This window comes from Periplaneta americana, chromosome 8 (assembly GCF_040183065.1).
Source record: "Periplaneta americana isolate PAMFEO1 chromosome 8, P.americana_PAMFEO1_priV1, whole genome shotgun sequence".
In the NCBI taxonomy this organism is placed as follows: Eukaryota; Metazoa; Arthropoda; class Insecta; order Blattodea; family Blattidae; genus Periplaneta; species Periplaneta americana.
Genome location: NC_091124.1, coordinates 44,192,314 through 44,213,914, shown reverse-complemented (window position 1 = coordinate 44,213,914; position 21,601 = coordinate 44,192,314). Strand labels below are relative to the sequence as shown.

At 37.1% G+C, this 21,601-nt stretch overlaps 1 protein-coding gene across 1 annotated transcript in view; it reads right to left on the bottom strand.

Moving 5' to 3' along the window:
* LOC138704693 (uncharacterized) overlaps positions 1 to 21,601 on the bottom strand; it is a 211,033-nt gene that overhangs the window by 56,537 nt on the left and 132,895 nt on the right. The window contains exons 6-11 of the mRNA XM_069832832.1: positions 17,645 to 17,788; positions 13,102 to 13,190; positions 6,896 to 7,100; positions 5,042 to 5,202; positions 3,486 to 3,591; positions 1,069 to 1,191 (exon numbers count right to left, since the gene is read on the bottom strand). Coding sequence (XP_069688933.1) covers positions 1,069 to 1,191; positions 3,486 to 3,591; positions 5,042 to 5,202; positions 6,896 to 7,100; positions 13,102 to 13,190; positions 17,645 to 17,788 — 828 coding nt within the window. The remainder of the gene's footprint in view (positions 1 to 1,068; positions 1,192 to 3,485; positions 3,592 to 5,041; positions 5,203 to 6,895; positions 7,101 to 13,101; positions 13,191 to 17,644; positions 17,789 to 21,601) is intronic.

The following is a 21,601-nucleotide window of genomic DNA, read 5'->3' as shown; positions in this document are numbered from 1 at the left end:
TCCTTTAAATATTATGGTCTTGGGGCATATTTGGTTTTTTAATCATTTAACTTTTTTTTTCTCATATAATAAAATGTACGGTAGGCCAGAATACTTTTAATAATGTCAATAAATCTGAAACGGCAGCATTATTAGGCTATACAACTGATAAGATAGCCTGGAAAATTCTTAAGTCTAACTTAAATAGTTTTTTACAAAGTGTGCTAATAACTTGGAAAATGTAGGTTTCGGAAAACAGAGTTTTTGAAGTGGAATGTATATTATTGGTCATTATGGCAGCACGATTTCAAGAAGCACATTTATTGAGTACAAATATTCTAGGAATATATATAAATTGTATCTAAAATTGTTATGAAAATGCTCTTTAATATAAGCAAACAAAACGTTGCAATTTTTTACCCTGTTAACATCCAACTCCCATTAAATCAACAGACAACCGACATTTTTCGGTCTTTACATTCCTTCTCAAATAAAAACGAAGCGATTCATGTAATTTAAAAAATCAAAACCGTGGCTAACAATGGACTGAAAGCGGACATTGGGGTAAGATAACATAGTAGTATATGTGATCTTTGTATAAGCATTTTTGGGTGGCCAACACAAAAGCATTTACACTTATCCTGAAGGAAGGATTCTGAAAAAGACTTAACAGTTGACACCGTGGAAATTAACCTTCTAAATACAGACACGGGTAAACAGTTTCACTTACTGCATAGAATTGCAGCTTTGTCTTTCAATGTTGCCAACATGCGAGACTGTGCTAGTACTCGTCCAACCTGGAATGTCAGACTGAAAGAAAATATTCTAGACATAGACCACAAAACTGTACCACAATACGCCATTTATGTTCTTTCAATCTCCGTCAATTTCGGTATTGAACTGAAAAAAATATGGTGTAATATTATTTACCAGTACTTAAAAATTGAACAAAGTTGCTACTGTATGTGAAATCCTTTGAAACAAAAGAAAAAAACAGTTAGAAAGTGCGATTTTTACATGAAATATAAAGAAATATAACTATTATAGATTTAGGTAGTTTCATTATATAAACATGAAAATCCACTTTACCTGTTCATTCAGCCAAACGGAATGCGGGCGACTGGCAGCAATGTTTCTCTTCAGCTGCACATCCTGAATCATAGTCTTCTCCTTCGTGTCCACTAGCAACATTCTTCCTGGTTTCAATCGGCTCTAAAACAGTAAAATTCGTACGTTTTTGTGACCAGAAGAATAAACACCCAAACTGGATTTTTTAAGAAAATAAAACAGGTCATAAGGACAAACTCTCTTTCTGATAAGTATGTATCGGAAAAATTCGGATTAATTCTTACGTGCACCTTATGAAGTAACTTATACATAATATGAAGTACATGATCGTATATGAGACACTACCCGACAGAATGGAGAGCAAAACAGACGAGGTAAGACTGTCTGAAGACCCCTCTGCTATGAAGACGTAAGATTTATTCCATTTTCATTTCGTTTATTGTATTCCATAGTTCTTATATCAGCATTGGAGCTCAGAGATGAAGTGACAAAAATATACAATACATAGCTTACTTACTTACTTACAAATGGCTTTTAAGGAACCCGAAGGTTCACTGCTGCCCTCACATAAGCCCGCCAGCGGCCCCTATCCTGTGCAAGATTAATCCAGTCTCTATAATCATACCCCACCTCCCTCAAATCCATTTTAATATTATCCTCCCATCTACGTCTCGGCCTCCCTAAACATCCTTTTCCCTCCGGTCTCCCAACTAACACTCTATATGCATTTCTGGATTCGCCCATACGTGCTACATGTCCTGCCCATCTCAAACGTCTGGATTTAATGTTCCTAATTATGTCAGGTGAAGAATAAATGCGTACAGTTCTGTGTTGTGTAACTTTCTCCATTCTCCTGTAACTTCATCCTTCTTAGCCCCAAATATTTTCCTAAGCACCTTATTCTCAAACACCCTTAACCTATGTTCCTCTCTCAGAGTGAGAGTCCAAGTTTCACAACCATACAGAAGAACCGGTAATATAACTGTTTTATAAATTCCAACTTTCAGATTTTTTGACAGCAGACTGGATGATAAGAGCTTTTCAACCGAATAATAACACGCATTTCCCATATTTATTCTGCGTTTAATTTCCTCCCGAGTATCATTTATATTTGTCACTGTTGCTCCAAGATATTTGAATTTTTCCACCTCTTCGAAGGATAAATCTCCAATTTTTATATTTCCATTTCGTACAATACATAGCAAGGAGATTAACTCAATTTACTGTAATTTAATTTCAAAGCATAAATAATTCATCAGTTAAATAAAAGGTAGCCTATGAGTATTCAGAAATTTTGTAAATGCTGTTCAGAATATTTCTCATGGCTCTTCTAAGCTTTAAGATAACAAGGCAGTGCACTGAACACCGTAATACATGAATAGTGAACTCTCTTTATAACAGCTGAAATCAACAGACAGTAGATGGAGATCTGATTTGTGTCTTGTATTAAAATTAAGAACGTTTTGATTTTTGGAAAATCTTTTTACATGATGGCCTTTTATGGACACCAGTCATTATCCTTATAGTTATATTTTGTAAAACAAAAATATGTTTAACTTCAGATGAGTTATCCCATAATATTAATCCATAATTCACTATAGAATGAAAGTATATAAGCAAGTCATATTAAAAGTGCTTATATCGTGAACAGAAGATAAGAATCTTAATTCATGAAAGGCAGAGCTCAATTTAGGAGTAAAATACATTTCCAGTCCAATTCCAAGCCAAGAAACTTTTTGCTTATATTCGTAGATTCGAGTTCAGTTCCATTTACTCTAATACTGTAGGAAAACCGAGCACTATTATGTGTGGCTTATATCTATGATAACTATGGCGATAGCAATGATAAAATTAATGATGATGATGACGACAATGCTGACTGACCAAAAGGATTCATTTGCGCCTTCTTTATATGGAATTACGAAATCCCGTGCATTCATATTTGATTTCATAAACACAGTAGGCCTACCCACACATAATCAGATCCGAAATGCAAAAAGAAAAAGTGTGTCTGATACAGTAACTCACTTAGTTAAGGCGTGCAGCTAATTAATGGTAAGGTTGTGGGTTCGAATCTCACATCATGCATATTGTTTTAATATGGGAACCACGGACTCCGTCATTGTTTTTCGCCATTTACACTATTCCAGAAACTTCAGATGAGCCACTAATGTAGCTCAGAAATAAGGATCTGGTCTCGCAATCTGAAGCTGCTCTCGGACATGAGATCGAATCCCGCTTGGGTTGATTATACGAGATGCCTATTTTCAGTAAGAAGGCGCAAATTACTCACTTTCAAGGTAGCCTACAGATTATAACTCTGCCTTGAAATATCTTAGAAACAGGTCCCCAATTTCAAAGGCATACTATGGAATGTAAAGGTGCATAAAACTGAAAAGGAAGGACAAGTGAAGCACCCTGTATAATGAATATTGTACCTTGAGAATCACGTTGCTGGGATCAGTGTCATAGACTCCAACCTCAGAGGCCATGACCATGATGTTGTCTTTCATCATATAGAAGCGAGATGGACGCAGGCCATTTCTGTAACAAGACAAAAGTTCATCACAAGCTAAAGTAAACATCATTTACATGACACAGACTACGCTTAAGACACGTAGTGATGTATGTACACTCAGCATGATGTACAAAGTGGAGCAGAATAGTGCGAAATATATTTCTTAAATAAGATGAAAAGAAGGGGGGAGGGGGGGGAAGGCATCTGAAGCTATTTCTCATTGTGCAGTGAAAAGACTGTCATTCAGGTAATATTTCCTTTATTCTTTTTATCAACTGCACAGAACTGTTATTGGACTGACAAACAAATATTCTCATGGGGGCAGATAAAAAAGTTATTTTTTTCTTCCACCATGTTAATAATGTCAAAATAAGTGCTTACTTGGCCACTTGAATGCAATAACATGCAATGCGAGTGATACTGATGTTGACGCTGATCTGTGAACACCTAACTTTACACACCATGACTCATGACCACCTTAATCACATGTACCCAACAAAACAAAAAACTAATAATGTTATAACAATATCGTATTTAATATTAATGTATACATATACACACACTTTTATTTCCACATCATTCCATTGTTAATGAGTCACCCTGCATCCTTCCGACAGAGTGCAACCAAATCTGATACAGTAGAGGAGGCAAGATCTGTCCTGTGACTTCATCGTGTGCCGTGGCTATATCACCAATGGGTACAGACGAGAAAGATAGGTTTTAGTGTGAGATGAACTTCCGTGTCGATAGATTCGTATAATATTAACCATCATGAAACAAACTCTCTTTCTGTTAGCTTATTCTTTCCCTTCTCACATGCCAGCCCTCGACTGTTTTTGCAACCACCATCAGACTCTACTTATAAGTTACTAGAATATGCCTCTACTGTAGTGCAAGGTGTAACACATTCAGCTTGTCTTTGTTATAAAGTAGCACTTGTATAACGGAACATTCTACTCTCGATTTCAAACCTATTTTTGTTTTCGAGTTTGCGATCAGGATCTAGCTGTGTTCTTAACAAGGGCAGTTCCAATCAATAGCTTCCACGACGATAATATTACATTGGTTATTAATGGAGACAAATTCGCTCTGGTACCGGGATCGAACCTGGGACCCCCAGTTCTACATACTGGGTCCTCTAACCACTGAGCTACATCCAGGGTCAATTCACAGCACCAGGTGGAATCTTTCTCCTTTGGTCCGGTGCTGTGGATTGAGCCTTGGCGTAGTTCAGTGGTTAGAACACCCAGTGTGTAGAACTGGGGGTTCGGGGTTCGATCCCCAGTGCTGGAGCGAATTTTTCTTTATTAATAACCAATGGTAATCGTAACAGATAATTCTGTAGGACCAAAAATTAATCTTTACGTAAATAATATTAGAGCTGCAATACAGTTAAGTCAGTCTGACATTTGTAGCAAGCTAGCAACAGACTCCAGTGGCTGTACAGCCCTACGCTACACACTGCCAGCAACTAACCTGTCCAGGATAGCGCCCACGTAACGGCCGTCTGTGAACGTGAGCAGAGCAGGTCCGTCCCAGGGCTCCATGGCACAAGCGGACCAGTGGTAGAAGTCCCGCTTGTCGTTCGGCATGGTCTGGTCGTTCTGCCATGCCTCAGGTACCATCGTCATCACAGCCTGCACAATATCAATCATATCACAGCATATCAATGTTGCTAATGTTCACATCAATCTATTTCTAAAATATACCCAAGGAACTGCTTAGACTCCAAATTATTTCTTAGAAAAATAAAATGAAAGTAAACGTGCGAATTCTAAATGAGGCAGTAGAGCAAGTGGACAGCTTCAAATACTTGGGGTGTACTACAGTGACATCAAAAACTTTTTCCTTACATTTTTATTGTACCTTGTTTTTTTTACTATATCATGCAGGCTTTGCTTAATCGTAAGTTTTAAGTTGCCATGGTAATATTTTATACTGCATAGGTATAATCAGGACATAGTTAAAAATGCAAGGAAAACGTTTTTCATGTCACTTTGCAGTAACATGAACTGCTGCCAGGAAGTCAAAAGGGGAATAACAATGGCAAAGAAAGCTTTTAATAGAAAAAGGAGCATCTTCTGCGTATCTCTGGGAAAATAACTAAGGAAGATACTAGCGAAGTGCTTTGTGTTGAGTGTGGCATTGTATGGGACAGAAACATGGAAATTACGACGAAGTGAAAAACGACTAGAAGCATTTGAAATGTGGATATGAAGAAAAATGGAGTGGCCACCGGTACAGCTTAGTTGGCTGAGGTGCTGGCCTGCTGATCCAGAGTTGTGTTCGGGTGCATGTACAGCTGAAAACCCAGGTTCGAGTCCTGGTGTCAGAGAGAATTTTTCTCAGCTCCACCCATCCTTCATCACTGTGCCACTGTCACACATCTGTGACACAGTGCATGAGGGTTGGCCACTAAAGGGAAACTAAGAGGTGGAACTTAAACTGAGAGGATTCAATCTGGCATCGGAACTGGTATCCAGTGTGGCGTAGTGGATAAAGAGTCAGCATGTACAGCTGAAAACCTGGGTTCGAGTCCCAGTGCTGAAGGGAATTTTTCTCTGCTCCACTGATCCTTCATCATATGGAAACACAGAATTCCAGCACGGAAATATCATACATACTTCGATACATCACAATAATATTATTGACTACTGCCTCTCTTACAACTGAATCAATGAAGATCTGCCAGTATTGAAAAACCCTAGATCATATATGTAACAGATAGATCGGCCTCATAGGCTTTGACGTTAACAACTTTTGTCAGGTTTACTACGCTGCCATCTAGTTGTTACATACATAAGGAGTCACGTCATAATTCCCATTTGAATTGCATTAGAGACTGTACTACCATCTCGTGTTCGTTTATGGCAGACGGTTGGCAATCCTGGCGGTTGTTCTCTTCAAAGTGCTGCAGATTTTAACACAGCGATGAGTTATCTGTTACATATATGATCTAGGGTAAAACTAAACGATTTCTTGAAGTAGATTGATGATAACAGAATTTCTGACTTCGATTTGCTCCTCCCACAGCTTGAATTCCACAACCCTATAGTTAGTATAGGATATTTTTTATATTTGTCTAGGTTGCATTTAACTTGGTAATTTGAACTGGAATGCATCTATCTGCCATGGCCAGACAAAGTTGATGACTAAATAAAATAAAATGAAATAAATATTTGTCTAGCTGCTGTAGAAATCTAATTATGTGCGCAGTTTACCTCATGAACAGTTCCCATGTCAGCAAGCAACTGTCTGTCCCTACACTGGCTCTAGCTAGACTTATCCACTATCAGGTAATATGTAACAAGAAGCAAAGCAAAAACTAACCTCAGGCATGGGACGGTTGCCAGCCATGACCAGGAACTCCAAGACACAGTCGACGGCACCTGAGTCAGACAGGTTGGGTTCGACCACTGGGTAGAGTTTCTTGAGGTCGCTGCCGAACACTGAACTCTTCATGACGCCTTCTCGAGCCTTCATGAGGTTCACGTTGCCCCTCAGCGTGTTGATCTCTCCGTTGTGAGCCAGACATCTGTGCAAGTGACATACGATGTCGTACACAACTATTTGCGTGCAAATTGTACCTATTTATTTTTCAGTAACTTCAACAGCAGGACACCATACAACAAATTTTGATGCGGAAATAATGGCTATTCATATCTCACTCCAACACCTACTATACAGAATACATAAATTTCAAAATGCTGTCATTCTCTCTGATTCTAAAGCAGCATTATATGCAATAAATTCATATAAAATGATGTCAATCCAAATTAAAGAATGTCACAAAATGATCCAACAACTTCAAAAACTACAGAAAAGAATTCAATTGCAATGGATACCTGCACATTGCGGAATTGCTGGAAATGAAACTGCTGACTTTCTTGCCCAAAAAGGATCCAATTTAATTCAGAATACAAATACAAGCCTACCTTTTACATCCATCAAAAGACTAATTAAAAATAAATATACAAATCAAGCAAAACCAAGCACTATGTACCAAAGCCAAAGATAAAAAATGGAACATTTTAATAAAAAAAAAAACAGAAATTATTCCAGAAATCCCACGTAAATCTGCAGTAGCAAAATTCAGACTGCTTACAGAACACGATTATTTGGCCAAACACTTGAATAAAATAGGAATTTACACAAATCCAAATTGCCCTCTATGCAACAAAGAAGAAGAAATGACTGAAGATCATCTCATAACCTGTGAAGTTCTACCTGATGGATCCACCACAGAGAAATATTAGAGAGCAAGAACGCTAATGGCTTCGTTGCCAAAGCCCGGCATTAGATAACAACAACAACATTTTTCAGTAACTTACACAGATTGTCAAAATTGTTACTAGCTCTAGAAAATAACTGCATTCGTAGATTCTTTATAAATTTAAACAGAAAATAAATGAATGTGTGTTCATTCACAAGAAGCAGAGAGTAATTCTCTCGTGCTGCTGCATCTAGTATGTTAGCACAATCCTCACAATACAATACAATATAATACATTTACAATACAATACAATATAATACATTACAAAACAATGCAATACAATATAATACATTATAAAACAATGCAATACAATATAATACAATACAATATAATACATTACAAAACAATACTATATAAAATATAAGCTGGCTGAAGCACTCCTTCTGCATTTATTGTTAGAAGTTCGTGAATAAAGATAAAATGTATTGAAGTGACAAGCGGAAATCCAAAGAAAAAAACCAGCCTAACAAGAATTAGGCTGATGCTGTTTTGACTTATCCTTTTCTTTTTCGGACGTCCAGAGTCTCTTCTCTCTTTTCATGGCTAATTCAGAACCGTCTTTAAGTACTGGTACTGTTCTTTTAGTGTGAGTTTTCTTCATGTGTATATTAAAATTCCTCCTTACAATTTCTTTCATACATTTCGAATATTTTCGTTCCGGATTTGTCCAAGTTTGTACATACATCTGTTTGCTTACAATTATTTTAATTTTAGCTTCTTAGTTTTCATTTCCTCCTTTCTTTCCACCATGTCTCTGACCCATATAAAACTTTGGAATTACTAAAATATATTGTAGTAAAAATTGTGTCGTATACTAGTCTATTACTTGAGCAACTCATATCTTAAACTAAAGACAATGAGGCATTTATTTCGTCACTGTACATAAAATTTTGCTAAAGTAACACTGATGCCTTCTGTACACAATATCTTCATTCCTTTGTATTATCTATATGGCATACAGATTTTGCAGTTCAGTAGCTATTATCAGAATGACAGGGGAAATTAGTTAAGAAAATTTATAAATGAAACTTCAGTGTCAAGAAAGACACTTCGCAGACTAAAATCTAGATGGAGTAATAAAAATGTAACATTTGTGTTATTTTCTATGTTATCATTTTGAGTAAGAATTTCATTAACAATTAACTTTATGAAACAACTGAACATCATTGTTACAAGTCATAGCCTACTACTACAACCACAATCCGTGTCCTTAAATGTGACAGGCTCATGTCAGTAGATTTACTGGCATGTAAAAGAACTCCTGCAGGAAACTAGTGACACTGATATAACCTCGGCAGTTATACAACGACAGCATTCTACAACTACAACGACAGCATTCTACATCACACATCTTTATTTATTTTAAAAGTAATGCATAAATCTCCGACCATGCGATGATGTCACTCATAATATTCCACTCCTATATTTAACAAAGAAGAACTATTTTCCTGTGTCAAACAGGAAAATAAAAGACTGTATTTTACAAGAATTTGCAAGGTGATGTGCTGTACTTAAAGCAACGTTTCCCAATTTCATTACTTGCAAGCCCCCTTTTATCTCAAAAAAGAAAAAGAATTCACTCATACCGTCTTGCAACATTTTGTCCCATACAGAGTGTAACTAAAACGTATGTCAAAACTTTAGGGGCATATTCCTCTCCTATAGAGGATGAAAAAATGCTTATGAACATTGGTACGGGAACACTTCACAGTCCTGCACACATTGTATGCTGTGGTACATTATGAAATAGCATAACACATGGAAATGTGTCTTACAGGAAGTGATCAAAAAAGCCCCCGTTACCAGGGATACATGCATCAACTCTGCGTACATTGATGCTCAAATGATTCTGTTTTTGTGTGGAATGGCATCATAGCTATCGTGTAACAGTCACTCCACACCAAAACAGATTACAAGTACATACAGTAGTATGTAGACGCTCTTGTTTACCTCTGGTTTCGTGGTGGGGATGGGGTGATGTAATAACTCATAGTTCTTAGGTTTACTGGCAGTTTTTTTTTTGCCCCAACACCTGATCACAAAAGTACGGGAAACTTGGTCACGGCAAATTTTAGCGCGATTTCTTGGAATGCAAAGGCAGGATTCATTGATGGAATGGTTTATATTTATAATATAGACTGCCAATTTAATTGCAATACAAATATCATTCAGGTCACAATAGTGAGTACAATAATATTTCAAAATATGCATATTTCATAGATTTAACTTGTTAATATTTCACCAAGAGGATGCTGCAGAACATTTTTTTTTTATCTTAATATGCAAACTGAGAGAAAAAAATAACTCTTAACCATATGCAGGACTGCCAAGTGTAAGCTTTTAAAGCTGACATCAGTGTTTTCCAAGGTTTGTCGGCTTGTTAGCTCATGGTACCCATTTGTTAGCTTTTTTCACAAGTGCTGTACCTGTCTCTATTTTGTATTATTCGGCTTATTTCTATTTTTGATTTATATTATTTTTATAGAGATGACAGAATAAAGCTTAATTTCTTTCCCAATGAAGACAAACAGAACTCTCTCTTCCGTTGTATGTTTCAAATTAAACTGTGAGGGAAAGTCCCAAGAACAAGTGTTTGATGAAAAATATTTCAATAAAGCCAAACATGCCACTGAAGAGTATAACAAAAGTAATTCATAGGAATCTGACTGTATTTGTTCTGTGCTTCACATTTTCAATGCTGAATTTATTATTGTATGTAAGGTAATGTATTTAGTTATTATTTTCATAAGAAAAATTATTAGTGTTGTCACATTTTTCGTTGACAGCTTTTTTTTTTTTTTAACGCGATTTTCAGTTTATTTCAGAATTTTAACTTGGCAGCCCTGCATACGTGTATACAGCTTCACCAAACAACAGAACTTCAACCTTGTTCCCAAGTCTACATTATTTTGTTACAAGTTGTAAAATGCAATATTATTATAAACATTTATTAAACTATCGATATTAATGTCAGTTTATATCTAAATATATTTAACAGGATCATAATTAATAAATAAAATTATGGAAGGATTAGGGGATCACTATGAGGGGCAAGAGGATCCAAAAAAATGATCTCATATACAGGCAGGAGTTCCAGGAAAATATGGGAGAGTTGGTAACCGTACCCAACTGTGCTGTGATCATATCATGTGATTCACTTCATTGCTTTACTGGCCCTGAGCACATAGCATCAACTGTTGTGTTCATATGGACTTGGTTTCAGGTACAGTAATGTACAATGGAAGTGTATTCAAATGCGGAATTCACAGATGCTTATTCGATGTGTGGGAAAGCAGGCGACAATGGCAGTGCTGCTCGACATATGTATCGGGAGAGATTTTCACAACGACAGTGCTGGACAGGAGGATGTTTCAAGCAATTCATCGTCGTCTTTGGGAAAAGGGAACATTCAAACCTTCCACTCACGACAGGGGAGGCCTAGAAGGACGAGGACAGCACGATTGGAGGAGGCAATACTTCATGAGGTTGAAGACAACCCTAATGTCACCACAAGACAATTAGCTGTACGAAATAATGTTGACCACATGAATGTCCAGAGAGTGGCGACATTTTCCAGGCATACATCAGCATGTCCGAGATTCAATGCAACAGCGAGTTGATGCATGTTTCCTGCTTCCTGCAAGATAGATTTCCAGTGGTACAGTATGCTATTTTTATTTCATAATGTACCGCATCATACAATGTGAACAGAGTTGTAGAAAAAGGGCTACACCAATGTTCATATACAGAGTGATTTATATAGAACTGACACATTTCTTTCATTAATTGTTTCAAAACGAATTGTGCTAGCAACAACTTATTATACCTAAAATGTAGAGGAATTTTGCGAGATTATTTACCTCTATAGCAAATGTTGTCCCGGCGTTGTCAAATCCGGAGATCTCGGTGGCCACAGGTTCCTGGAAATTATTCGGTCGTCACATAACCGGATAAATGGAACCATGCTTCATCTGTGAACCATGTGATGGACAATATGGCAGGATTTTGCACAATGAACGTCTGAAACCAACAGCAGAATGTTCTGGAGTTTCGATTCCTAGTCACTAGATGCACAGATGTTTATGTTTTATTCCTATTGTTGGCAGCTGTTTTCGACATTTTGTGTCAACGTGAAAATGCAGTACACATTAAATCAACGACTCTTCCTTGTGAAGCAATATTGGACTACGAATTCAATTACAGCTACTCAAAGGGCATACCAGAGAGAATTTGGTGTTCGCAATCCTCCCAAAAGGAACACAATACTAGGACTGGTAAACAAATTGGAAACAACTGGATCTCTGGTGAGTGAAAAGGGCAAGCATCGTTCATCTAGGCTTCCCACGGTTGTTGTTGACGTAAGAGCACGACTGGAGGAGTCACCCAAAAAATCATTAAGACGTTTGTCGCAGGAGACTAGGGTACACCTACTCAATGTGTCAATAAAGCCATATAGGGTTACGGTTGTTCATCAGCTACAGGAACCAGATAAGGATAAAAGATTGAATTATTGTCGTTGGTTTCAGACGTTCATTGTGCAAAATCCTGCCATATTGTCCATCACATGGTTCACAGATGAAGCATGGTTCCATTTATCCGGTTATGTGACGACCGAATAATTTCCAGGAACCTGTGGCCACCGAGATCTCCGGATTTGACAACGCCGGACAACATTTGCTATAGAGGTGAATAATCTCCCAAAATTCCTCTACATTTTAGATATAATAAGTTGTCGCTAGCACAATTCGTTTTGAAACAATTAATGAAAGAAATGTGTCAGTTCTATATAAATCACTCTGTAGTATTTTTTCATCGTCTATATGAGAGGAATATGCCCTAAAGTTTTGACATACATTTTAGTTACACCCTATATAGTAAATTTACAACGTGGAAAATATATCATTGTTAATGAAGATAAATAAAAGAAAAATTCTATTATTCTAATATTTTCGACTCTTGATAACAAATGTCACCATGATAATGATTGCAAACGCCCTACAAGAAACAGTGTGAAAAATGTGGCTTGAAAATCTCACTGGCCCACAGTCTTGTGTGTGCAACAGTACCTGTCAACATGCATGTAGGAGATGCAAAAACTGAAAACGGACACCAATTAAGCTGAGACGATAAAAGAAGTGCCAGTGACTTAGATGTCACGTGCTCACGAACAGAAATAAAGCTCTAGGATTTTGCAGACAACAGAAACACAACCTACAAGAGAACTCAACTCAGGACGAACTCGATCATGCTTCCAAGTGCTTACCGTAGAGGATGCGCCCTCTCCCAGCTGGGGAATGTATTAGTCGAGAATCGGGTGTGCACCAATGCCAGGTATGTGTCGTAGTTGGGAGACTGCAAATAAATTAAGCAGAGTCTTAAAGACAGCATAACTAAACAGACATGTGGAATAAATTAAACAGAGCAACTGCCATCGACAGCACCAAAGTCACAGATGTAGGAACATCCAACAATCAGAGCTATACAGAGAGACTATTAGGGAAGGCATTCAAGGCAAGGAAAGAAGAATACATTTGTGGTATCTGTTACTTATAGCTATTCTCTAAGACAGGGATGCAAAACTGTGCTACAATTGTAGTAGACGTCACAAGCCGGAAAGCGTAACTCATCCCTTCCTTTAAACCCTCGCGTCATTGGACATGTTAGGGGGAGAAGAGATGTGTATTCAGTGTGCTTGCAAAACGTCACAGATACGTCATTGAAGGCCGGAGGTTTGTGGACGGGGGAACAAACTCTTTCCCCATGCCTCCATCTCTCTCTTCTCCAGTTCTGCATCCCTGCTCTAAGACTTTCGCACCAAGTTTAATATCGTGAAGGTCTTCAATAATACTGTCTGTAATACAAAACTTATTTGGAATGCGATGTTAAAACACGAGACTTTTGTATCGAAGAAAAAAAATCGTGGTAGACTGTATCGAAGACCAGCCGCAAATTTTATGCGTCAATACGTCGCTGATAGAATTGCTGTTAAGGTAAACGTCAGCAATGACAACATCTCTTCTTTTCCAGACACTCTGAAAACCCGATATAGCTTTTCTGTGCTGGGACTCCTGGAAGTAGCCATTTGTATGCATTAAGAATAAACATCTCGGTTGCTATAGCAACCATCATGTTCTATCGTTCGCTACCGTTCCTTACATGTCCGCTCCTATTTGCGCTGCATATGCCTCGACATCGTGAATATTCTCTCAAATTCACTCGCAATTTTTTTTTTCCAATTTAACTTGTCGACTGCTGATTGTTGCTCAATTGAAATTGTAGCTCGGTTCGTTACAAATCGCTTGACACCACTGTGAACGTTCTATCACTTCGCATTCTCGAGTTACACGTCTCGGTTGCCGCGCGACGCGCCAATTAGTGCTTCAACTTACCCCCGTCCTGCGTATCGCTAGATGACGTCACTTGCTCCACCTCAACAAATAATAAATAAACGCTGTTTACGTACGAGTACGTAAGGAGCAAATTGTGTTTTATGGTTTATAAAATCTGAAAGTGTAACATCAGTTCAACGTTTTTCCCTTCAGTATGAGCTAGAATTACAAGTGGATGATGTTATGTTACCGCACGTTTGAAGAAAGAGGATCTGTTAACATGCAAATCACTGTCGTTATTTGCCCCGACTTCACGATTGTGCTGATAGATGTCGCTAGTGTCGGGAAGCGTAGATCAGTTACTTCGCAAGAGACTATCCAGAGTGCACGATAGCTCTGATCACAAATTAATCAGACTGGCCATTCCTATGTTACAAAAAAATTAACTTTTGGTAATGACCGCTAGATGGAAGTATAGCTGCACGCTATTACCACAGTATAGTATAGGCTATACAGTCACGAAGCTCAATACATACGGAATATGCATCCATAGATAGTTGCTAACCACTAGGATCGCTACTATCGCCTCATCACAGACAATGCGAAATAGTACCAGCACAGTCTATTGTTCCTTGTACCCTCAACAACTCAAGCTTCGTGATTGTATATACTAGACCGTGCTATTATTCCATGCAATTCCATCAGAGTTATGCGGTAACGTGAATTCTTCTACAGTCGCTAGATGGCAGCATATAGAAATTGAAAGGAGTTGTTATAGGACCTAACATTCTAAATGTAGTAAGTGACAAAAACAACTTTCTGAGATATCGATGAAAAACACACTGGGCAATGCATGTTGATATATTACAACATCGTCTTTTGGCGCACGAATGAGTCACTTACAGTTGACTACGACAAAGACAATTTAGTATGATATTCTCATATGGATGTTCCTCCCAAATACTGAATAAAATAAAATTTGAAAAATTGGCACTTAGCACGTTTAGAATGTTAGGTCTTCTATTACTCATAAGCACGACGAAAAAACAATCACATTTCAGTCATCTTATGATCTGTCATCAGACTTGCTTCTTAAGTTCTCTGGTCTTGAGTTAAATGGACTCAACTCCTCAGCTTTTTCTTCCAATAATATATTTTATACAACTGCAGCTGTTTCAGCTCCACCCTAGCCAAGATTACTTAAGTACAGCACAAAAATGTGTGTAATTTGTTATCAACGATCATTCGAGTCTTTTTAATTCGTTACTTTCGTTACCAATTGCTTAAATTAGTTACTTTTTGGTTACATTCGTTACAGGTAGACACCCTGTGAGTGGTGGTGGTGGTGGTGGTGGTGGTGGTGGTGGTGGTATCAGAAAGTACCTGGAGAAATTCCCTGCGTTGTCTGGACCATACTCTTGTCAAATATTATAAATTTAGAGTGTATAGAGATTTGAACTTCGGCCCCCTGGCTTATAAGCTAAGCACGTTAGCACTAAACCATTATGATGGTTCACTGTGAAAATATTCGTATCACTATCCTCACTTTAGTTCTTTTTCTACGTAATTTTTGTTAAGTTTTGACAGCATTCTCTTTTAAGAGTTTTCACAAGTCGGTCACGAAACAGCAAAATGTCGTAACCCACACAATTTCTCAAATTGAGATTATGACATGTATACATTCATTGGCTACGAATACAAATTCTTGCAAAATGTTTTATCCACAAAATAATTTTTTCCCCTCTCAATTTTATGGACAAAAAATGTATCCCAATCGTATATTACTGTTCATAGGCAATATGTTATATCCCACAGCTTTAAACAAACAATTTAAAAATATCAGCATACATTCACTGTGATGATAAAGCAAGGCTATAATTATATGAAATCGTTTACATCCAAAATTTAAGAATAGTATGATAAAACTTTGTGTTAAATTCTAACGTACTTGGTTTACATGTTTCGACCTTTTATGGGTCATCCTCAGAACTGGTCGTTGCTGGTCTTGGCGCCTCTTGTTTTGTTTCCTGTGAGGGTGTGTTCGTGTGGTCTAATGTAGAGTCAAGAGTGTGTGTGTTCTGAAATTGAGTTGTGTGTTGAGAATTTCGTTGGGGTGTTTTCGTGTGTCTGTATATTTCGTACTGTTCTAGTGTGTTAGTTTCTGGCTTTTTGGTTGGATGTGTAGAATTTCCATGTCTGTGTTGATGTCTCTGTGGGTGTGGTTAGCATTTGTGATGTGTTCTACATATGTAGAGGTGTTCTGTAATTTTGTTATGGTTGTGATATGTTCTTTGTAACGTGTTTGAAATGATCTGCCTGTCTGTCCTATGTAGAAGTTGTTGCAGGTGTTACATTTGAGTTTGTATACGCCTGTGTTGTTGTATCTGTTTGTTTGTGTTGTTTGTGTGTTGAGATGTTTTTGTAGAGTGTTATTTGTTCTGTATGCGATAATTTCTTGAATGAGGTTGCAATTTTGTGTGTGTGTTTTTGTTTTCGTATGTTAGTGTGATGTATTATTTGTGTTCTTGTGTTTGTGTTGTATTTTTGTTTTTTGTGATTATGTTTTGTCTTACATATTATGTTGTCTATTATGTTAAGGTTGTATCCGTTTTCTTGTGCTATATAACCAAAATTTAACTTGAAATTTTAAAATAATCATATAGTTTTTCAGCTATCCTGCAAGCAAAATTTAGCTGTGGTTGGTTACGACATTTTGCAGTTTCATGAGCGAAGTGTCACTAAAATAGAAAATCGCTACTTGTCAAAAAATGTTCCATTGTAAAGATTACCAAACTATTAAAAGAATTCCAATATTATTCTTCATACTTTTAATTAAAAACATTAACTAACGATTCTGTGTGAGCGTCAGTCCCACAAACTGGCCGAAATTTCATGAATCTTCCCCAAGAGGGCTCGAACCGACGCATTCTGTAACGCATGATGCCTTAGACCACGATGCTACGGCACCGACCAGGTGAGGTGCCTTGCATTTTTTTATATGCATGCAAAATATTTTCCCGCTGAAATATGAATATATATGCACAATCAAACTCACGTATAGTTACTGACCAAGGAATAAAAATGTATCAAATCATTCCCAATACAGCGTCGGGTAGCAGCAGATCACGGCTACCAACTTGCACAATCAGCATTAATGGCAATAGAGATGTCAATGCGTGCCCACCGCATTTACCCCTAAAGAAATACCCTTGGTATTCATTTCTGTTAGAGGCTCAGTGAACCCCAGGACCATAGTGGGGTCGAAGGATTACATCAATCCATGAATCAATCGGGAATCGAACCCGCGACTTTCCGGCTTGCAGCGTTTCGCCTTAACCGTGCCCCATCGACGAAGGTATAGAATATTGTACGTATAATATTTTGGCATGTTTTACATATACAGACATGAAATAATTTCAAACTGAAATAAACATCTCAGCAGCCCAAATAAGATTTTTTAATGAATCTATACATTACCTGCAGATCTCTGAAGTAGGTCCATAGTTGATCTGACGTCAGCTGCCCTTTGTACACCACCGTGTACAACGACAAGGAACAAATGTAGAACCGTGTGCCCGGTCGAGGAATCTGATGCGTGGCTCTCTTGCGGAGCACGAACACCTGCAGAGGAAACCTCACACTTCAATACGTTCACGAGTATAACACAGCTTTACTGCACTACAGATAATCTTAATACTCAGAACTCACTGAGCCAGTAGTAGTAGTAGTAGTAGTAGTAGTAGTAGTAGTAGTAGTAGTAGTAGTAGTAGTAATAATAATAATAATAATAATAATAATAATAATAATAATAATAATAGCACTAGCTCTTTCAAATTTTGGCAGATGATTCAGTTCCAAACGCAATTATAAGAAAAATTTACTAATTATATAACCACAATATTATCAAAATTACTATTGGATGAGAACATACCGAATGGAGACCGATAAACTGTGAAGTTCGTCAAGGATACCCCCTCTCACCACTTTTATTCAATATATACATAAACTCCACCATCAGACATTAGCGACTAACAATTCATGGAAACATCCCGCTCTTCCGAAATTGTACTCTAGATACATTATTATATGCAGACGATCAGGTTCTTTTTGCTACAAATGAAGACGAGCTGCAATATTCAATACATCACCTGAATATAATAGCACAAAATTTCAATATGAAAATTTCCCCAAACAAAACAACCATTATGGCGTTCCAAGGTAAACAGCCAGTTAGGAGTAAAATTTGCATTGGAACCCATACGTTAGAACAGGTAAACTCATTTAAATATTTAGGTTATAATTTGACATATTTACCTGTTACTGATATATCTGAAAATATTCAACATTTTATTTTATTTTTTTTTTAGTTGGTTATTTAACGACGCTGTATCAACTACTAGGTTATTTAGCGTCGATGAGATTGGTGATAGTGAGATGATATTTGGCGAGATGAGGCCGAGGATTCGCCATAGATTACCTTGCATTCACATTACGGATGGGGAAAACCTCGGAAAAAACCCAACCAGGTAATCAGCCCAAGCGGGGATCGAACCCGCGCCCGAACGCAATTTCAGACCGGCAGGCAAGCGCCTTAACCGACTGAGCCACGCCGGTGGCCTCAACATTTTAATGGAACCTTAAGAACCATCAACCAGGTTTTCAAAACCACGAAAACCCAAAAGCATACCAGGTTAAAAGCATATAAAGTTCTAGCAAGACCTGTCCTCATGTATGGTAGTGAGGCCTGGACTGTCCGAAACTCAGATGTTCAACGCCTAACAACTGCGGAAATGAGATTTTTAAGGAGGACTGCCGGCTACAGCTTGCTTGACCACAAAAGGAATGAACTTATTACAAAAGAATTGAAAATTACACCTATTTATGAACATCTCAACCACTATAGACAAAAATGGCTTAACCATGTCAATAGAATGGACCGTTCCAGGCTCCCAAGACAAATTCTCCGCTATATACCACATGGAAGACGATCTTTGGGACGCCCCCTGAAAAGATGGACGGAGACCGTAACAGGCCACTAAGCCTAATACCTGCAAGGACGATGATGATGATAATAGCATTAATAACAACACAGCAGTACTAGTAACTACAGTGTATTGTGTGTAACACAGTTTACTATAGATAGGAATTAAACATAGGAAATTATGGAACTAATTATTAGTTGTAAATATTGTATTCCCTCTGTATGTTTCGCAACAACAACTTCTGGAGAGTCTAAATTTATTTTAAATTTCATAGTACTTACTTACTTACTTACTTATGGCTTTTAAGGAACCCGGAGGTTCATTGCCGCCCTCACATAAGCCCGCAATAGGTCCCTATCCTGAGCAAGATTAATCCAGTCCCTACCATCATATCCCACCTCTCTCAAATCTATTTTCATATTATCCTCCAATTAGGTTGCAGCCGCCAAATTACTCTTCAAGGAACGACCACTCTTATAAATTGAGGGAAAGAAGACAGAGGACGGACACTGGAAAGTTTTCTTTTCTCAATCGTACTATCAGGGACTGGAATGCTTTACCTGCAGACTTACTAAAGGCTTTACCAACAACCAAAAAGTATTAAAAAATAGGCTTAAGGACTTTACTAATAGACGATAATTATACACAGTATTTAAAGGGTGTAATTGATATTTTGTTATTGAAGTGTTGTATCAGTGAAGAATTATGTTATGTCAGTGAAGTGTGTTGTGTCAGTGAAGTGTGTTGAGTAAGTGAAACGTGTTCCTGTCAGTGAAGCTTTATAGTTTATAGTGGCAGTGCAAAGCATTTGAACAGTGAAATGTTTTTGAAGTGTTAGTGACATCAGGATAGAATCAGTGAAATGTGTCGTAGTTCCAGTGCAGTGAGTGAGTTGACAGCGAAATGAGTGTAGTGTTGAAAGGTACTTGTGCAGATATGAACATATACTCGTGGGTTTTAGTTCGAACATAGGTTTAAGGTGCAAATTAGATTTACTTTAAATGTTATTTTAACCGATCGTACTTCATTTAATTTAGGATGTTCCCTGTTATTATTATTATTATTATTATTATTATTATCATTATCATTATTATTATTATTATTATTGTTAGTATTAATTATTAGTATTATTATTAATTGTATTTTTTTATTAATTGTGTTTATTATTGTCTTTATTGAGTGTAATTAGTTACCACTGCCACCGGGTATATACCCATTGCAGTGTGAATAAATACATACATACATATAATCTACGCCTTGACCTCCACAAACGTCGTTTCCCCTCAGGTCTTCCGACTAATACTCTATATCAATTTCATAGTATTAAACAATTTTATTATTACCTTATGTGCCAATTGATGCTTCTAAAATGTGCTCCCCCCCCCCCCATCTAAATTCCTGGCTACGCCATTCCACGTAAGTTATTCCTTGCAACCAGGGTTAACAGACGTCCTGGATTTCCCAGGATTGTTCTGGAGTTTAATGGTTTGTTCTGTGTCCTAAATTGAGTTACATTTATCCCGGAATGTCAAAAAGATGGAAAAAAAAGACAATTCTTTGCTCATTTATTTAAAATAATTTTTTTTTAATTTCTTATTCATTTTTTTTCAAGACCTTGTCCAACCTACAGTATGTTCAATGTCGTAAACGTTGCCTGACATTTCCTATCGGGTTGTATTGATATAAAAACGATAATACTATATAATAATAATACTATGTATTAGGTATTATACAGTATCTTTATTCTTCACTCTCTTTGGAAGTTGATTTATTATTGATAAGATTTAAACACTGTTGTTGTTGTTGTTGTTTAGTCAACAATCCGAAAACAGGTCTGATCCTCATAAATGATACCAATAAACTCTGGATCATACATTTTTTCTGTAGAGATCAGGTTGCAATATATACATATATATTATATATATATATATATATATATATATATATATATATATATATATATATATATATATATATATAAACACTTATGCCACATTTACAATCTGTCTACAATAGACAAACAGTCCTACTAATAAACCGTATATAGTTTTTATACGAGACTTTTGCAGAGTTGAGACAGAAAACGTTACTAATAAACCGTGAATAAGCTATGGACGTATAAACAGGCTGTAATTATATAATGGGAATTGTTTTGCAGTAGTTATATACACGAAACCCCTTGTTGAAGCGTTGTATATAGGGAAAAAATGGCCGTCCCTCTAACAGCTGTTCGTATCGACTGTCATTTTATGATGATGTTTACCTTGTAACCACAGAAGAAGAAACCAAAGATCATAGAATTATTAGAATAATATTGCTGTAGCTTGTACTCTTTGACCAAAATGTAGTGTGGTAATCGATTAGAGCCAGTTGTACTATCGATATTTAACACGCCACACTAGAGCGCTCTACCAGATGCAGTAGAGAACCTCAGATATTCTATTACCTTTCG